Source organism: Anolis carolinensis, chromosome 6 (genome assembly GCF_035594765.1).
Source record: "Anolis carolinensis isolate JA03-04 chromosome 6, rAnoCar3.1.pri, whole genome shotgun sequence".
Lineage (NCBI taxonomy): Eukaryota > Metazoa > Chordata > Lepidosauria > Squamata > Dactyloidae > Anolis > Anolis carolinensis.
Genome location: NC_085846.1, coordinates 71810255 through 71827635, shown reverse-complemented (window position 1 = coordinate 71827635; position 17381 = coordinate 71810255). Strand labels below are relative to the sequence as shown.

The window sequence follows — 17381 nt, the reverse complement described above, 5'->3', positions numbered from 1 at the left end:
AACACATCTCATGTGATGCTCAAAAACTCAGTGTTTAACTTCTGCACAAAAATTGGCACCATCCCTCACATTTACGAGAAAGGTGTATTTGTTTATTTTAAGCAGAGCACTTCACATCCTGAACCTCAGCAACTGAATTCCTCAAATAGATCACATTACAGGTTTTACAGTTAATCCTCCTCTGTCCAGAAAACATCAAACCATCAGGTTGAAAGGATAATTAAAGTCCACATTAAATGAAAGTGGTTTGTTTCTGTTTTTTAATATGTTTAAATGTATTTTATTTCATCGTGAGTTAGAATGCAATGCTCTTTTCCTCTGTGTTTATACGCCCCACGCCCCGCCCCACGCCCCCTTCTCACTGAAAAGCCATGATACTAAGGTTAACACCAAAGCAGGAGGGTGGGAGCAAACTCTGCTTGAACCTACTTGCAATAATGCAAGTGATACAACTCAAAATATTGTTAATCGGTGACTTACTTAAACCAATCTTCTTTTAAAATACAGAATGGCAATTCTCCCCATGATCACAAAGGAATTTGTTTTAATCAGCTGCACTCAAAAATTTGGCAGTGCACAGTATAAAGCTGGTTGAATACTAATCCAAGAATACTGAGAGCTTTTAAAACTGTTATGAGCAAAGCTAAGTGGAGTCAGATGGTTGAAAAAATAGGACAATAAAAGAAGAGTGCGATATTATTTCTTATTATGCGCTCTGTCACATCCAAATTATCTTCTTTCCAAATCTGACAGTACTTCAACAGTACAGTCCTATGCTTGCTTATTCACACGTAAGCCGTGTGAAAGTCATTTTGGACTTACCTCCAGTTAAGTCGGTTTATTATGACCATGGCCCTAAGTCTACCCTTTAATAAACATAGATATTTTAAGTGATTTACCCTTCTTCAGAAAATTTAATATATTTAATAAAGGCCACAGCAAGGACCTCAATTAATAAGGCTACAGCTATGGTCAGAATCCTTTGGAGGGAGTCCACAAGAGAAGCAGACAGAGCAGTAATGAAGACTGACTGTAATCCACATTCTCCAACTACACTATTTCCTCAAACAGGGACAGTAACACATATTTCCTGGTAGCAATAAAGTTTTAGAAAGAAATGGGGAGCGGAGAAGGTAACTGAACATGAACTGAGGCAACTGACCCAACTGAACTGTCTTTCTTTTTACCCACAGGGTCTTCTATCATTCATTGCCCACATTATAAGTAAATACATTGCAAATAAAAAATAAAAGAGCAAAGCATATTCCTTGGCCTAAGTTCAGGAGTTCTGGGCCACAATGGGCTAAGCTGATTAGGTGTACATACTAAGTCTGCCATCAATATTTAATCATACATTTTTAAAAGGGACAATTCTCCCATTTTGTTCAGTTCTTTGAAAATAAAACTCTAATTAGTGTAACTCATATTTCTTTAGAAAACATATCGATGCAGTTAAATTCTATGCCTGACCCTTTCAAAATTATCCCCTTTCTTACCGCCTGCTTGCCTTCTCCAACCCATGAAAATCCAATTAATGCTGGTAATATTCATAACCTCGTTACAATATATATCAGAGCAAAACAAAAACAAAACTCAAACAATTTTAGATCTATTAATATACCTAAGAACTTGAATAGAATTTGTGCTAATAAACCAAATGACAGGCAAGAACACTATTTCTCTTGAATTACTTACCTTTGAATTATTTTCTGTATGGTACTTGGCACAAGATCGCAGCTGAGTCACCCAGTATTGTCTCTCCTTTGTATCACTAGCTAGAAATAAATACACACAAGAAAGTTGTAATTTATTCAAGTTTACCTCTTTAAAAGAATCAATGTTTTGTTGCTTCATTATTCTTAAATTTCAAGTTCGTCATTCCAAAAACAGATTTTTAATGACTAACATTTTTATAATGACTTTCTTCAATTTCAGTTTGATGGATTCTAAGCAAACAACATGATAAATTTTGTCAATTATTTAATTCATGGATAGGAACTGTACAGTTCACTGTAATATGGGATACTTTGGGGATCCACTGCAACTCCCCAAGCCTTAGGACACCCTGCAAAAAAGGATGTATTTGACTGAGAAAATGTTTCCTTCCTACAAAATATTCCAGAACTTTGCTATTTTAGAACTGTTATCAGGCCCCAAAGGCAACCAGGAGCGACACATGACTTTCTTGCAACCCAAAAAGGCAACTGCTGCAGGCCAAAGTGGCCCAATGGAGTCAAGAGACCAAAATGGCACCTCTGGATTCCAGAACAAGAACATGACCATCCCGATTCAAACAAATAACTCCAGCAAATGTGGAAGGCTGACTGTAAATTACATTTGAATTGTATATATACAATGTGTGCATAGAATATGTTTACTCATATGCTAGGCAAATATTCACCAAATGAAATTATAATTGGCTAAACTAACATTTAGTCACTTCAAATACCTTTCTCATTTTATCCAAATTTTACTCCTGGTAGAATATCCTCACTTAAACAAGGCAATCTTGAAATTCATAAAGGAATTAAACCAATATATGAATCTAGAATATAAAGACACTTGACTGAAGACAGCCAAGCAGGAGTAAAATGTAATACAGCCATGCTCGCATGCACACGTGTATTCCCTTGAATTTGTCTTCCACAGGCAAATTCTAATACTCTTGACTCACATACCTACCATCCCTTTGGTTAAAGAGCACTAATTGTATCCATTTTTGTTTCTTTATATAGACCTTCCTAGAGATAGGTACACCAACCTTGTATCCCTCTCTTATTTACTCAAGTTGCTCCTGACATGGAAAAAAATTACTAGGTTGGACTCAACCAGTTATTTATTTGAGCTTGTTGTCAAATTGCTGAATTTGCTGACCAAAAGGTTGGAGGTTCAAAACTGGGGAGCGGGGTGAACTCCCGCTGTTAGCTCCAGCTTCTGCCAACCCAGCAGTTCATAAAAATTGCAAATGTAAGTATAGAAGTACTGCTCCACCGGGACGATAACAATGCTCCATATAATCATACAGGCCACATGGCCTTGGAGGTATCTATGGACAAAGTTGGCTTTTTGGCTTAGAAATGGAGATGAGCACCAATCCCCAGAGTCGAACACAACAGGACTTAATGTCAGGGGAAAACCTTTAATCTAATAAAATGTGGGCCCAATTAAACTTATCATCATTGTCATCATCATTTATATCCCACCTTTCTCCCCATGGGGACTCAAGGCAGCTAACATCTATCCACATTAAACAGTTTAAAAAGAGCAATACAAAAGTTAAAAAATTCAATAGTAATTGTTGTAAAAACAGAATTAAAATACAGCAAATATATTACATGGCCTTTAAAACTCATATCTCCCTTCCCCAATTTTCTACCCACCCTCCACTTACCCTTTCCCAAAAGCCTGTTGACAGAGGAAGGTCTTGACCTGCTTGCGGAAGGCCAGCAGGGATGGGGCCCTCTTGGTTTCTCTTGGGAAGGAGTCCCACAGGCTGGGAGTAGCCACCAAAAAGGCCCTTTCCCGTGTTCCCACCAAGTGTGGTGGGACTGAAAGAAGGACCTCCCCAGTAGATTGTAGATGTCTCCCAGGTTCATAGAAAGAGATGCGGTCCTTCAGATAGCCTGGACCAGAGCCATATAGGGCTTTGTAGGTCAAAACTAGCACTTTGAATTGTGCTCAGAATATGTTGGCAGCCAGTGGAGATGTCGCAACAGAGGAGTTGCATGCTCCCTGTAGCCAATCACAGTTAGCAGTCTGGCTGCTGCTGTTTGGACCAACTGAAGTTTCTGAGCACTTTTCAAAGGCTGTCCCACATAGAGCACATTACAGTAGTCCAGACTAGATGTAATCAAAGCATGTACCACCGTGGCCAGATCTGACTTCAATTACAACTATAAGACCCCTTTATTTAATATACCAGATGAAATAACATTAATCCAACACAACAACATAGATAACACAACAATCAATGTCCACAATGCCTATATTCTTGCCGGAAATTGATTGAATGATAGTTAATCAGTCAAGTGAAAGTAGCTGTCATTGATGGAGAATCTGGGAAGCTGCACTTGAGGCATGTCAGTCTCAATATCGGCAGCAGGTCTGTGCTAAATGGATGATCAATTCACATAACTATAGTTTTGGAAACAATAAGAATGAATTAAGCAAAAATCACTTACTTTTAAAAAAATGTAAGTGCCAAAATGCAATGGGGCCAAAAATGCAATAGGGAAGGGAACTTAGAAACATGGTTTTTGTTTTTTGTTTTTTTTCATGTCAGGAGTTGCTTCTGGAGTGAGAGAATTGGCCGTCTGCAAGGACGTTGCCCAGGGGACGCCCGGATGTTTTACCATCCTTGTGGGAGGCTTCTCTCATGTCCCCGCATGGAGTTGGAGCTGACAGAGGGAGCTCATCCGTGCTCTCCCCAGCTGGGATTTGAACCTGGCAGCCTTCAGGTCAGCAACCCAACCTTCAAATCACGAGGCTTTTATCCCCTAGGACACTGGAGGCCCCAGAAACATGGTGAAAATGCTCTTTATGCTGCTTAGATGGCATTGGGAGGAGGTGGAGTTTAAAAAGCAAATAAACAGTTTTGACCCATTAATCAAATGAACATATTCCAGCTCTAAATCAATATTTAATAAGGGACAAAAACAAAAGGAGAGAATTATAATCTTCGTTTTCTTTTCAAGGGCTTTCCAGAGCTGTCTATTTATCTACTGTGGGGGCAGGTCAATTAAAAGAGAAAAATGTTCCTTCCTACTACTTGTGCCTTTCCCTATTTCCACCCATTTCAAATGATAATGCTGAAGCTATCTCCAGCCCTATCCTCAGGTTGACCCTGATAAACAAGACTAATACTACCAAGCCCCTGTTTAGATAAGAAAGTCAGGTTTTATCAGCTGATCCTCATGTGAAGCAGGTTGCCTGAATCAGCCCTAGAACATTTCAACTCCAAAGGTGTTTTTTTTCAGTTTCAGTGATAATAGTTTTATCCCACATAAACCAATTAGAGCATTTGCCATAATTCAGTAAATGTAAAACTGCAAAATGACAAAATGACAAAAAAAAACACTAAGTTTGGGTTTTTAAAGAAAGCAATATTATACCTCTCAGTTTATACATTTCTCCGTTAGCTGAGTATACCACCAACATGTTCGGGGCTTCATCACTGAGAGAAACTATAGCCCCAGCTAAGGACAGCACCCCTCGTGGCTTCTGGTTTTTACTTTGTTCATTCACAAAATACTGTAGAATTCCAGTTTCAAAATCCAGCACAAAGTACCTGTTAATGAGAAAATAGAAATACAAGGCACAATGATTATTATCTAATTTTGCAAATAAAAATAACCATGTATATTCCCTAAACATACACAGAGTTGGAGAAGAAAACCCATTGGTTGTGTTTGTATCAACATCCTCACTCGAGAGTTTTTCACTCTTACAAGCAAACTGAATAGCAAACACTTCTTAAAGAACTTACAGAATAAGTAAAATGTATTATATTATCTCCCAACAGTTCCATTAATGTAACACTATATCATGGTAAAATTAATTCTGTACCATACTTTATTTTTGTTTTACTATCCACCTAATGAAGAAAGAAGTAGGACACCTGAAAGTGATATTACAGCAATCCCTAGAAACTGAATTCACATGGAGAAAGGGCAAAGTTGTGTTGTGATCATGACAGAAAGGGAGAAAAAAGACATAGTGAAGTGTTCAGAAAACAGTTCAGTGGGTGATAGACAACTCGGCAAGGGCAGCCCCAGATAAAGCACAGTATAGAAGTCTATTCTTAAAATTAGGAGGGATTATAATATAACAATTCATGCAACAACAACAAAAACTCACAATACCACACCAACTCTAGCGTAGTGGAAAGCTTATATATTTCTTCACTAAATAATTTTGGATGAAGGCAAAATGCCAGGAACTAAGAGTAAGAGATTCAAAATTAATTGGTGAATAAAACCAAAGTCACTTCTTTCCCCGCCACAAAAACACAATAGACATGTGAAAATTACAGAAAATTACAGTACCACAAAATGAACTTATGCATTAGGGAGGCATCAGAGAAGAATATACTTTAATTACTCCGTTCATCAAATAAAGCTCCTAAACAATGTACTAATGAAGTTAGCTGGAATTAGACCTTTTGCCAACAATGAAACAAATTGAAAATAAATAACTAACCTATTCCAGCGATTTCTAAACACAACAAACTGAACTGTATTCTTCTTTTAGCCCCATTCATCACTGTTTTTGATAAAACTAGATACCTAATTCATTTTTAGAAGTATCATCTTCCTTACTTCATCACATTTACCTTGAAATTATTTCAGTTCCCAAAGGAGTTGCAGTAAAAGAAGTGCTGTAGTTAGATAACTTGCAGTTAGACGAAAGCTTTCAGTTAAACAAAACTTTTACTTTAACCTATATTTCTTGTATGAAGCCTTTGTCAAGGTCTCACCTTGGATACAACCAAGCTTCAAGCTGATAGTTTCACTGATTGTTACTAAATTATACTGAGAAATAGGAAAGTCATGAAGATATTTCATTCTTCTGCGTTGACACATAATAGAAAAGCTGCAGCTATCGGCACTTCAATCTTTAATTTGATGGGGGCATACTTGCTTCATATCTAAATTACATCTTCACACCAAATCTCTTAATTAAGAACATGGAATTCAATTTCATAATATTTTATAGGAAAAGCTATGTAATAACATTTAGATACTGCATGCAATTTTATCTTCATTGTTCTATATTCATTACATTCAAAACGTTTCACCAAAAACAATGTCAAAAAAGTAACCATGATATCTAGGATTATCATTCTTTATATGGAAAGCTGAATGATTTCTCAGTCAAATAGTAGAAAAAATATGACTTTGTTATATACTAAGTTACATACATATCCCACAATACAAGCCAGAGTTAAATACATTCAACCTCATTGAAATCAGTGGGCTTAAGTACATACATTGGCAACCACTTAACAAGCATATTAAGAGGACAGCAATAGCCAAAAATCTTGCAAATAACATCTGATGGATAAAATAGTGGAAAGAAGGCATCACGAGACCTTGCCTCTCTGTCACTATTTAGTCATATTAAGACTGTATTGATGTCATGATTTGAATATTGAACTACAGCTCTGGAGAACAGAGTTCTCATCCATGAGAATACGCTGGGTGGCTTTATCCAAGTTACACTCTCTCAGCTCCTGAGAAAGGAAAAGGCAAACCCCCTCTGAACAAATCCTGCCAAGAAAGCCCCACATTAGATTTGCCATAATTAAAAAATGATTTGAATGCAAACAAAAACAGGAAAAAAGAAGAAGATATCTACCTGGCCCGGGCTGTGGCACAACCAGCTGCAACAAATCACTCTGACCAGGAGGTCATGAGTTCGAGGCCAGCTCGGAGCCTGCGTTTGTCTCTGTCTTTGTTCTATGTTAAGGCATTGAATGTTTGCCTTATATGTATAATGTGATCCGCCCTGAGTCCCCTTCGGAGTGAGAAGGGCGGAATATAAATACTGTAAATAAAATAAATAAATAAATAAATAAATACCTGCGCTTGACACTTCAATCATCTGATGCCAGATCTTAGTATTGAAGCAGGCAAATGAATTACTATTACCCAAGCTAGGCCACCTGTCTATCAATTCCACATTTCACTTCAATGTTTATGCAGACAGTACAATCTTAATCAATTCAACCTTTATTCCATAAATAGGAAGAGTGAAATGTTGTCTAAATGTAAGTCCAGATATGCTTTGAAAGCTATATACTATTTATTTATTTATAGTATTTTTATATTCCGCTCTTCTCACCCTGAAGGGGACTCAGAGCAGATCACAATACATACATATGCGGCAAACATTCGATGCCGTTTTTATACAAACAAGACAGACAATCAAACATAGATAGAGGTATATAGGCTTTCCCATCTTCAGCTTCACGGAGGCTTGTTCTCAGTTCCTCTCGGGGGGGGGGGGTGCTGTCGCTCCATCTACCTGCTGAAGAACTTTGTTCATAACTTCCTCCTTTAAATCATATCACCGGTATTTTCCTGGCATTTCCTTATGGATGCTTTAATACATTCCTGCTTTTAAGAGATCCCTATTTATCTACTCACATTTTGCTTTTGATCCGCTAGGTTGGCAGAAGCTGGGCTAAAGGTCAGGAGCTCACCCTGACCCAAGTTTCAAATTGTCAGCCTTTCGACTGACAAGATTTATTACAGCTGGTGGTTTAATCTGCTGTACTAAAGCCCAGCCCTTGTTAAGGTTTGTGCCTTTTCTTGTTATTCAAATAATATCCTTCAACACATTTTTGTTTGTACACTATGTAACAATCTAGATTTTGCTGAAATGGTCCTGGGGGATGCTGCAAATAATTATCTGTTTCAGTGCCTCATCTGTAATTTTCCCCCTAACAGAATTAGCCTATAACAGGACAAGCGTAACAAGAGTGAGTCAAAATGCAAGTATTTTGCTCTTTATGTAACCAGTAATAGTGCCAGAAACAGAAGACTACACCCTCTCTCTGACACTAAAAGCCATTCAAGATAGTTACTGCCAAAACTGTGTATGTTCTCTGTTGCTGAACTTTGGATTTTGAAACAAAATATATATAAACAGGGTGTGTGGTCTAAGGTACAAAGCCACACAGTGTGTCTTGTTTAATGCCATGCTAAGACTTCAGAGTTGTATTGCTACCTCAACTAGCAGTAAATATATTCCTTTAATATGTTTGACAAATTGCTATACAGTGGAATTCTTGCTATCTGCTGGGTTTGGTTCCATGACCAAAATCCATGGATGCTGAAATCCCCATATATACAATGGCGTAGTAAAATAGTGTCCCTTGACTTAAATGCCTAAATTAAAATTTGCTTTTTGGGATTTTTTTTAAAAAAATATTTTCATGCTATGGATGGTTGAATCCATGGGTGCAGAATCAGTGGATATGGTGGGACAACTGTATAGCTTGCTTTGCAATAGAAGAATACCAGCCAAACTAATGAGAAGGTTATTAAATAAAGCATGTGTACAGTGTAAGATCCAGTAATATTATTTTAATATGTAAACAACCAGGAAGATTATGAACATTATGAGCACACCACTGAAATGTTTTGGCACTTACACTGCTGATAAAGTGCAGAAAGTCTAGCACTATCATCATTGCACAACATGATATGCAAATTAATTTGAGTCAGCATAGTGCTGTCTTGAGGTTATTGATGCTTCCCTTCCTCCCTAGATCTCAGCAGTTTATCTTCCATTTTCGCAACACTCTTCCCTCAGCAAGAATTACTGCCAGGAAACAGCAAAACTTCAGTGTTATGAAGAAAGCATTAACACGTACACGCAAACAATTCAAGTGGTCATTTTCTTTTTTTTTTAAATGAACAGATTGAAGTGCACATTTTAAATTCTAACTTCATTTGTTATAACTTAGTATCCTACATCTTGTGCTAGTATGTACATAATGTGATTTTGAAAAATGGCTGAAGCAACAATAAACAAACACTAAATGATTAAAACGTTCCAATATTTATTTCTATCCACAGGACAGTTAATTAAATGAAATAATTTTGAAAGTGAGTGTTCTCCTATATAAAAGGCTTACTTTTAATAAAACCCCACTGTGGCTGAATTTAAATTATGAAAACAACATTGCATTGTCGAAGGCTTTCATGGCCGGAATCACTGGGTTGTTGTGTGCAGCATATTCCAGAAGCATTATATCCTGACGTTTCGCCCACATCTATGGCAGGCCTCCTCAGAAGTTGTGAGGTGACCCCTGAGGATGCCTGCCATAGATGTGGGTGAAACATCAGGAGAGAATGCTTCTGGAACATGGCCATACAGCCTGGAAAACACACAACAACCCAACAGGGAGGGTTCTGAAGCATTCTGAAGGTATGCTCAAGGCATGACCAAGTTCATGTATTGGTCCTTTCTCACCTTAATTATTGTAATCTTATGACTGGTCTTCTATTATCAAACTTAGTTCTCTTAATTCCATTTCAACATTCTGCTGTTAATATCTTTTTGGTCCATTGTTTTATTCATGTTACCACACCTTTGATATCTTTTCGTCGGTTATCCATTCCTTCTAGGATTCAGTGCAAGTTTCTTGTTTTTACATCTAAAGCCTTACAACATAGCTCCCCTCTGTTCTTTAGCCCTTATTTCTTTTTTACCAACCTTCTCAACAGCTGCATTCTAGGAATTCTAGGCTTGTCACCCAACCAAGAGTTTCCTCTTCCTTGGCTCAGCTTTGTCCCTTTTTAGTCACTACTCTGTACTCTTGGAAATGAAAATTTGCAAACTGCTCTTTCCCTCAATATTTTGATCCTGTTTTAACATTGATATATTTTTATATTTGAAATGGTTATGATTATGCTTTTTCCTTCAGGGGAGATAAAGCAGGGCATAAATAAATAAAATAATAACCATTCTTAACCACAAACTTTGTTTTTGAATCTTTTGAAATTTTAGTTTAATATTAACTTATTATCTTTCAGTTACTAGCTGGAGGTCAGCTGTGACCAGCAATACTGTGCAATTTGAAGAGGCATGAATGGAGGGCAAAAGGGAGAAATGTGCCAAGAGGAAGGTGTATCAAGCCAACCCTGACAGGGACCGCCTTCCACCTGGAAACCAATGTCCTCACTGTGGAAGAACATGTGGGTCAAGAACAGGGCTCTACAGTCACCTACCCTGTTTCCCCTAAAATAAGACATCCCCAGAAAATAAGACCTAGTAGAGGTTTTGCTGAATTGCTAAATATAAGGCCTCCCCTGAAAGTAAGACCTAGCAACTTTATTGTTTGGAAGCATGCCCACCGAACACAACACCAGAGCATGCAGGATCGGTAAATATATGTACCATAAAGTGTTGTACATGGAAATATTGGTAGTAACAATAAATTCTTGATAGGATTCAGTTTGTCTGGTTATGCTGGTTTATGATGACAACTACTGTACAGTATATAATAAATGTTCATTTTTTTGTTCAACAATAAATGTGAAGTCTTCTTCATGGAAAAATAAGACATCCCCTGAAAATAAGACCTAGAGCATCTTTGGGAGCAAAAATTAATATAAGACACTGTCTTATTTTCGGGGAAACACGGTATGTTCCCACCGCCAGGACACTAGACTTGTAAGGCCATCATACTCTGACAACGAGGGATCACCTAAGTAAGGATATTATATTAGATTTGTTATATTTCATCTGAATAATTTGGTCTACAACTGTGTAGCACAATTTTATGTTTTATTATTCTTTCCTACGTATATAAGCATGGGCCAAAAGTCAAAAAGGAATCTGACATTTTAGTAACTTTTGAAATTATTTTTCTTTATAGATTTTTTCATATGTAATGTAAATTTATTTCCTATATATACTGCACATGATATTACGGTACTCTAAATTAAAAACACAAATAAAGGAGTTATTAGATACTGAAACCCCTTTGTGACATTTGGCTCACCCTATGCATATCTTTTAGATTGTTCATCTTTGGCAAGATTCACTGTTTCTGGTTGTTTTACTTGTAAAGCACCATGTACATTGGTAGCAATATAAATAAATAAATAATGGTGCTGTTGATGATGCTGGTAATGGTAAGTAAGGGTGACAAAATGCTAATGCCATGAGACATTAGGCAAGAAAAAGTAAGACAAGCAAACTGACGGCTTTGGGTGACTGGGGTTGTTGGAAGTCTCTCAATCATAGGGTCACTATAAAGTGAAGCCAGCTTGGCAGCAAATAACAATAATATGAATGAATAATTTGTTATCATGGATGACATGGACACTGATTAAATCATTTGTTTTTGTTACCACTGTTTCAATTTTGACTTATGTATGAATGAGAAACCTCCAAATCACTCCTTTATCACCAACTTAAGTCTCGCAAACTCTGACAAATGGCTGACATTCCATTTCTTGACGCATACCCTGCATGATATTTGCGCAACACCATTCTACACAGTACTCCAAAAAACAATTAAGGATTGTTTTCCTCACATCAAAACATTGTTAGTTTAGTCGTAGGTAAAATCTAACTACTTCACAGCCACGGTCAACAAAGTTCCTTTCATTTTCTGTAACCAGCTTCTCACACAACAGGCTTCAGACATCGGGTTTTATTGCTCACTTAGAAGGCATTCTCCCGAGACAGAGTTGGGACTAGTCCCAGGCTGGCTGTTTTATATTTAAGTAGGAAGCCATCTGTGACACTCCCATAGTTGGCAAATGTCACTGCCTGATTTAGTCATAATAGTCTCAGTTTCTGATTGCAACATTAAAGACCAAGGCCGGCTCACAGTCATATTATCCTGCTACAAACCATTGGCTCTCTTAACACAAAAATGTCAGGAGAATAGAAATTAACTATGTTACAAGAACTGGAATAATTCAGCATCACGTTGAATCATATTTGAAGACCATCAAGTCACTACATTAAGATGCTAATCAAGCCAGAATGAGAAGTCAGAGCTAAAATGGCAGAGACCAAAATTGAAATCCTTAAAGAACCACAATGAGCAGAACTCAATGTGGTATCAAACACAGAAGGATGGAGAGTTCCACAACTTAGAAGCCTCTGAAAAAATGGTCTGCTGTCAACATCAAAAGCACTCCAAACGGTGGCAGTATACAGACCAGGGTTTCAGGTGATGAAAACAGCACACAAATGTTGACAAAATCAAGTTTGTTTGGTTTTTTTTACAAAATTGCCTTTATCTGACCTGAAGAGAGGTATAAAGGAATCCCAACCCCAAGAAACAGCACCAAGAGATCAAATATTCAGCTTTGAAAGACTCTGAAAATGGCACCAGCATTTCTTCTCCTTGGTGCTAGAGGACCTACTGACAACTCAAGTGGTCTAAGCAGACCCTTGCTGTAAGAATCAGTCATCTGAATCCTAATGTCAGGAAAGGCATGAAACATCCAGGTGCCAGACAATAGCACATACTATATTAGATTATCCACTGAGCTGACTCACAGAAAAAACTCACTATATTTACTCCAAAGCAAGTTCCAGTGAATTTAATGGGGCTAACTCACAATCAAGTGGGTATAAGAGAGTGACCTTCATTTGTCAAGTCAGAAAATTGTACAAATTGTTTATTAACTGTTATAAAACTATAAACTGTGTGCTTTCTTCCTTTTCAGGAACTTTTCACTAACCTGTTATAATCTGAAATAATAGAATTCCAAGGCACAACTAACCATTCTCACTAAACCAGGAGCTGGAAAGCCATTCCCTCCTGAATATTCCACAGCCTCACTCCAGGCACAACCAGGAATAAAGTCAGATGTTCCAGTTTTTTCTACAGAGACAGATGAGGCAAGAATACATCCATCCCCGCCACATTTTTGCAGCAGTTTTTGGGTTGGGGACACACTCTGAAAATTAGCTTTTTTAAAAATTGGGATGTTGGGGATCAGGCATCAACAGAATGCCCTTTCTACACTCCTCTACTGGATACCAATGCTTTTATATCAAGCTGCTTTGAGTCCTCTTTGGAGAGATAAAATGGGGTATAAATAAATATAATAATAATAATGATGATTATTATGATGATGAAATGATGATAACAGATAAAATTATAAGGATCACCATACTTGAATTTAACTTAAGCACCCTATAGCTCAGAACTCATAAAATCTCCAGTGCCTATTACAGTCATCAATACAGCCAATCAGTTCTAAAAACCTAACTTACACAGAAGAATTTTACTACCGCATAATATATAATACAAACACAGAGAAGCATAAATAGTACTATCTGATGCCAAGCACTGGAGAAAGGCAAAACCAGGATTAACTGCATTATTCTAGATTCGTACTGATACAAGCAAAACAGGTTTTCCACTTCTTGTTGTTAATTAGTACTTCCCATGGTGGTAATAAATAAAAAGTAGGCATGTTGTAGCAGTCCGAGATTCTGACTGTGACTTTGGAGACTAGGGTTAAACTCCAACCCTGCCACAGAAACCCACCAGGTGACTTTGAGCAAGTCATACTCTCTCAGCCTCAGAGAAAAGCATAGGCAAACCCTCTGAACAAAACTTGCCAAGAAAACCCATTACATATTTACCTTATAATTGCCACAAATCAAAAACAAATTGAAGACACACAACAAAAAATAAAAATTAAATATGGTTTTGAATATCAAGAGTTTAAATCAGAATGCAATTACTTTAAAGTATTTTAATAAAGTATAATATCGCACATTATGGTGATTTAAGAAACTTAACATAACTTCTAATATGAACATTATTAAGGATCTGAATAAGCATATCCCTAGAGCAGGGATGGAAACTGCCAGTTTACCAGCTGTTAGGATTTCTGGGATTTGAAGGTAAAAACATCTGGGGACCCACTGGTGATAACCACTGGTCTAGATGTTTCTGAACTTCAGTTTCCAACACTCGTCACAATTGGCTGATCCAGCATGGGCTGCTGGAAATTGCAATCCAACCGTATCTGCAGATGCCTGGGCACAGGATCAACTTCGCCAAGGGCTACATTTTCCCTTTTCGCTTAAGGATGGGCTACTTTGCTATAGAAATCATGTTTACATCCCCCCAGGGCCGGGCAGGGAAAAAGCACTTCGTCTGTGTCATGACTGCAAGCCAGCAGGGCATTTCGGACTATTCAAAACCATGCATTTGATCCTAAGAGATTTCTGGTGGCCCAAGATCCGCAAGGATGTGGAAAAATATGTCAACACCTGCCCAGTATGCCAGCGCTCCAAGACAAGAAGGGAAAAGCCCTCAGGGCTTCTACATCCCCTCCCTACCCCATCTCGCCCATGGGAAATAATTTCTGCGGATTTTATCACCGATCTACCACCTTCCTGTGGATTCACCACGATCCTAGTGGTGGTGGACCTTTTTACCAAGTTAGCCCATTTCATTCCCTGTGATGGCCTTCCCACGGCCAAAGAGACTGCAGATCTATTCCTCCAACATGTTTTCAGATTGCATGGATTGCCCAAGAGTTTGGTCACAGACCGTGGGTCCCAATTCACCTCTCGTTTCTGGAAAGCACTACAAAAACTATTGGGCATAGACTCTCGTTTATCTTCGGCTCACCATCCCCAAACGGATGGGCAAACTGAGCGCACCAATGCCACTTTGGAACAATACCTTCGCTGTTATGTGAACTACCAACAGGACAATTGGGCTTCCCTGTTACCGCTGTCAGAGTTTGCCTACAACAATGGGGTCCAGGCTTCAACTAAAGAAACCCCGTTCTTTGCAAACTACGGCTTCCATCCACGTTTCTTCCCCCCAGTCATTGAAACCTCAGAAGTTCCCGCAGCAGAGGACTGGCTGCAGGAACTCACAGCGGTGCAACAACTTTTGCTCCAGCAACTGGACCAAGCCAAGGAGAACTATAAACGCCACGCTGACAAACATCGCCAACCGGGCCCCGAAATCAAGGTAGGAGACCGGGTTCTTCTGTCCACTCGTTTTTTGCCCTCCCATCGCCCTTGCCGGAAGTTAGATGCCCGTTTCATTGGCCCCTATCCAGTGGTGGCGCAACTTAACCCCGTGACTTTCAAACTCCAACTTCCGCGCTCTATGCGCATTCATCCAGTGTTTCATCGCTCCCTGCTCCTTCCGGCGGATGGTGTGCGCCCTGATGCAGACCGGCCGGCTCCCACTCCTGTTTTAGTAGATGGGGAGGAGGAGTTCGAGGTTCAGGACATTTTGGATTCTCGCTTTCACCGCCGCCGCCTACAATATCTCATTGACTGGGTGGGTTTTGGCCCCGAGGAGCGCTCTTGGGAAGACGCTTCCACAGTCCACGCTCCCGATTTAACCCGCCGCTTCCATCAGACCTATCCCGCCAAGCCGCGGCCTCGCGCCTCGGGGAGAGAGTCCCAGTTTGAGAGGGGGCTTGAGGAGGGGGATAGTGTGATGAGTCATGGGCCATGTAGTCCCGTTCCTGGCACTGTTGTGCTAGATGAAGAGGAAAACTGGGGTTTTTCACCGTTTCAGTCAGAATTGGAACTTTCCCAGCCAGATTTGGAAATCTTGCACCTGCAAGAGATTTGTCTTCCAGAAGTCTGTCAAACAAGCCCTGAACCTAAATCTCCTACGTTTTCTCGCCATGAGTTTTGTAAACAACAGAGGGGAGTTCAAGCGGCCTCTCGCAGGAGTGCGAGGATAGCTGCTAAGCATTCAGCTGATTAAGTCTGCTTTCCATGGGAAACTTTAAGGAGTCACACATCTGGACTCAGAGAATAGCTTTCGTTTCTGGTTCTCCAGAGAACTGCTCTTTGGCGGGAAAACGGGACCCTATTTAGGTGTTTTACCCACAAAGGGATCTTGCGGAGTCAATTCGTCAGCTACCGGAGTAGCGTGTGTGGACAGCTACTCCGTTTCCAAGCCTCGTTCCTGTTTCAAGCCTCGTTCCCGATTTCAAGCCTTCGTTTCCAGCCTTGTTTTACTCTCCGGATCTTGTCTTGTTTTCCGGACCTCGCCAAGTAATTCCACGGATCCTATTCTTGCTCCTCGTTTCCTTGCTGCCTCGAATCAAGCCTTGTGTTTCAAGAATCAAGTTATTTCCTAGCCTTGCTCAAGTTCATGGACTAAGGACTTGTCATCTCCCCTCACTTGCTTGGCAAGTGAGTGTTTCGGTTATTGGATTACAACTTTGGACCTTAATATTTCATATTGGACATTGCTTCTTTGGACTAATTTTGACCTTTCCTGAAAGGTCTACTCCTGGACTAATTCATACGCTTGCTTTTATTAACTTTACATATTTCCTTAATAAAGATATTAGATAGATTCTGGCCTCTGTGTATGGTTATTGGTGCTCTGCTGCCTGGGTCGTGACAACCATCCTCTTTGTCTTAGAGGAAGTGCTATTTAATTTAGATTTATGATGTATGCTTTTCAAACTTTGGCTTAATTATCTGGCAGACCTAATAAAACTAGGCTTTTTATGTTCCAGTAGTGTGGCAAGATGTAAATACTTCAGAATAACAATCATGAATTTATATACTGCAGCTACTCTAAGGAATACTCTCTTTTAAAACTAGCTGATAATTTATAATCAGATTGTATGAAGATAATCATGCTGCATATTAACTCTACAGTAACATTGAAGAACAATGGACGTGCTTAAATCACCACTGTAATAAGTGGGATCCCAAAATGCTTCACTTTGAATGACACAAGAGTTAAATTGTAATTCTGTGAGAATTCAGTGGTGTTCTTTTTAATGATATCTCTTATTGCATTATTGAAGAGTTTCTAAATCATCACAGCTTTGGAAGAGAGCAAAACATCATGAAGAGTATTCTGCATTTCACTGCAGTAATGTTCACAC

General features: G+C 38.9%; 1 protein-coding gene across 3 annotated transcripts in view; it reads right to left on the bottom strand.

Moving 5' to 3' along the window:
- The window catches only part of osbpl10 (oxysterol binding protein like 10), a 93521-nt gene that overhangs the window by 66165 nt on the left and 9975 nt on the right, over window positions 1–17381 (bottom strand). For all 3 annotated transcript variants that reach the window (XM_008121409.3, XM_062957479.1, XM_062957480.1), the window contains exons 2-3: window positions 5112–5287; window positions 1696–1775 (exon numbers count right to left, since the gene is read on the bottom strand). In XM_008121409.3, coding sequence (XP_008119616.2) covers window positions 1696–1775; window positions 5112–5287 — 256 coding nt within the window. The remainder of the gene's footprint in view (window positions 1–1695; window positions 1776–5111; window positions 5288–17381) is intronic.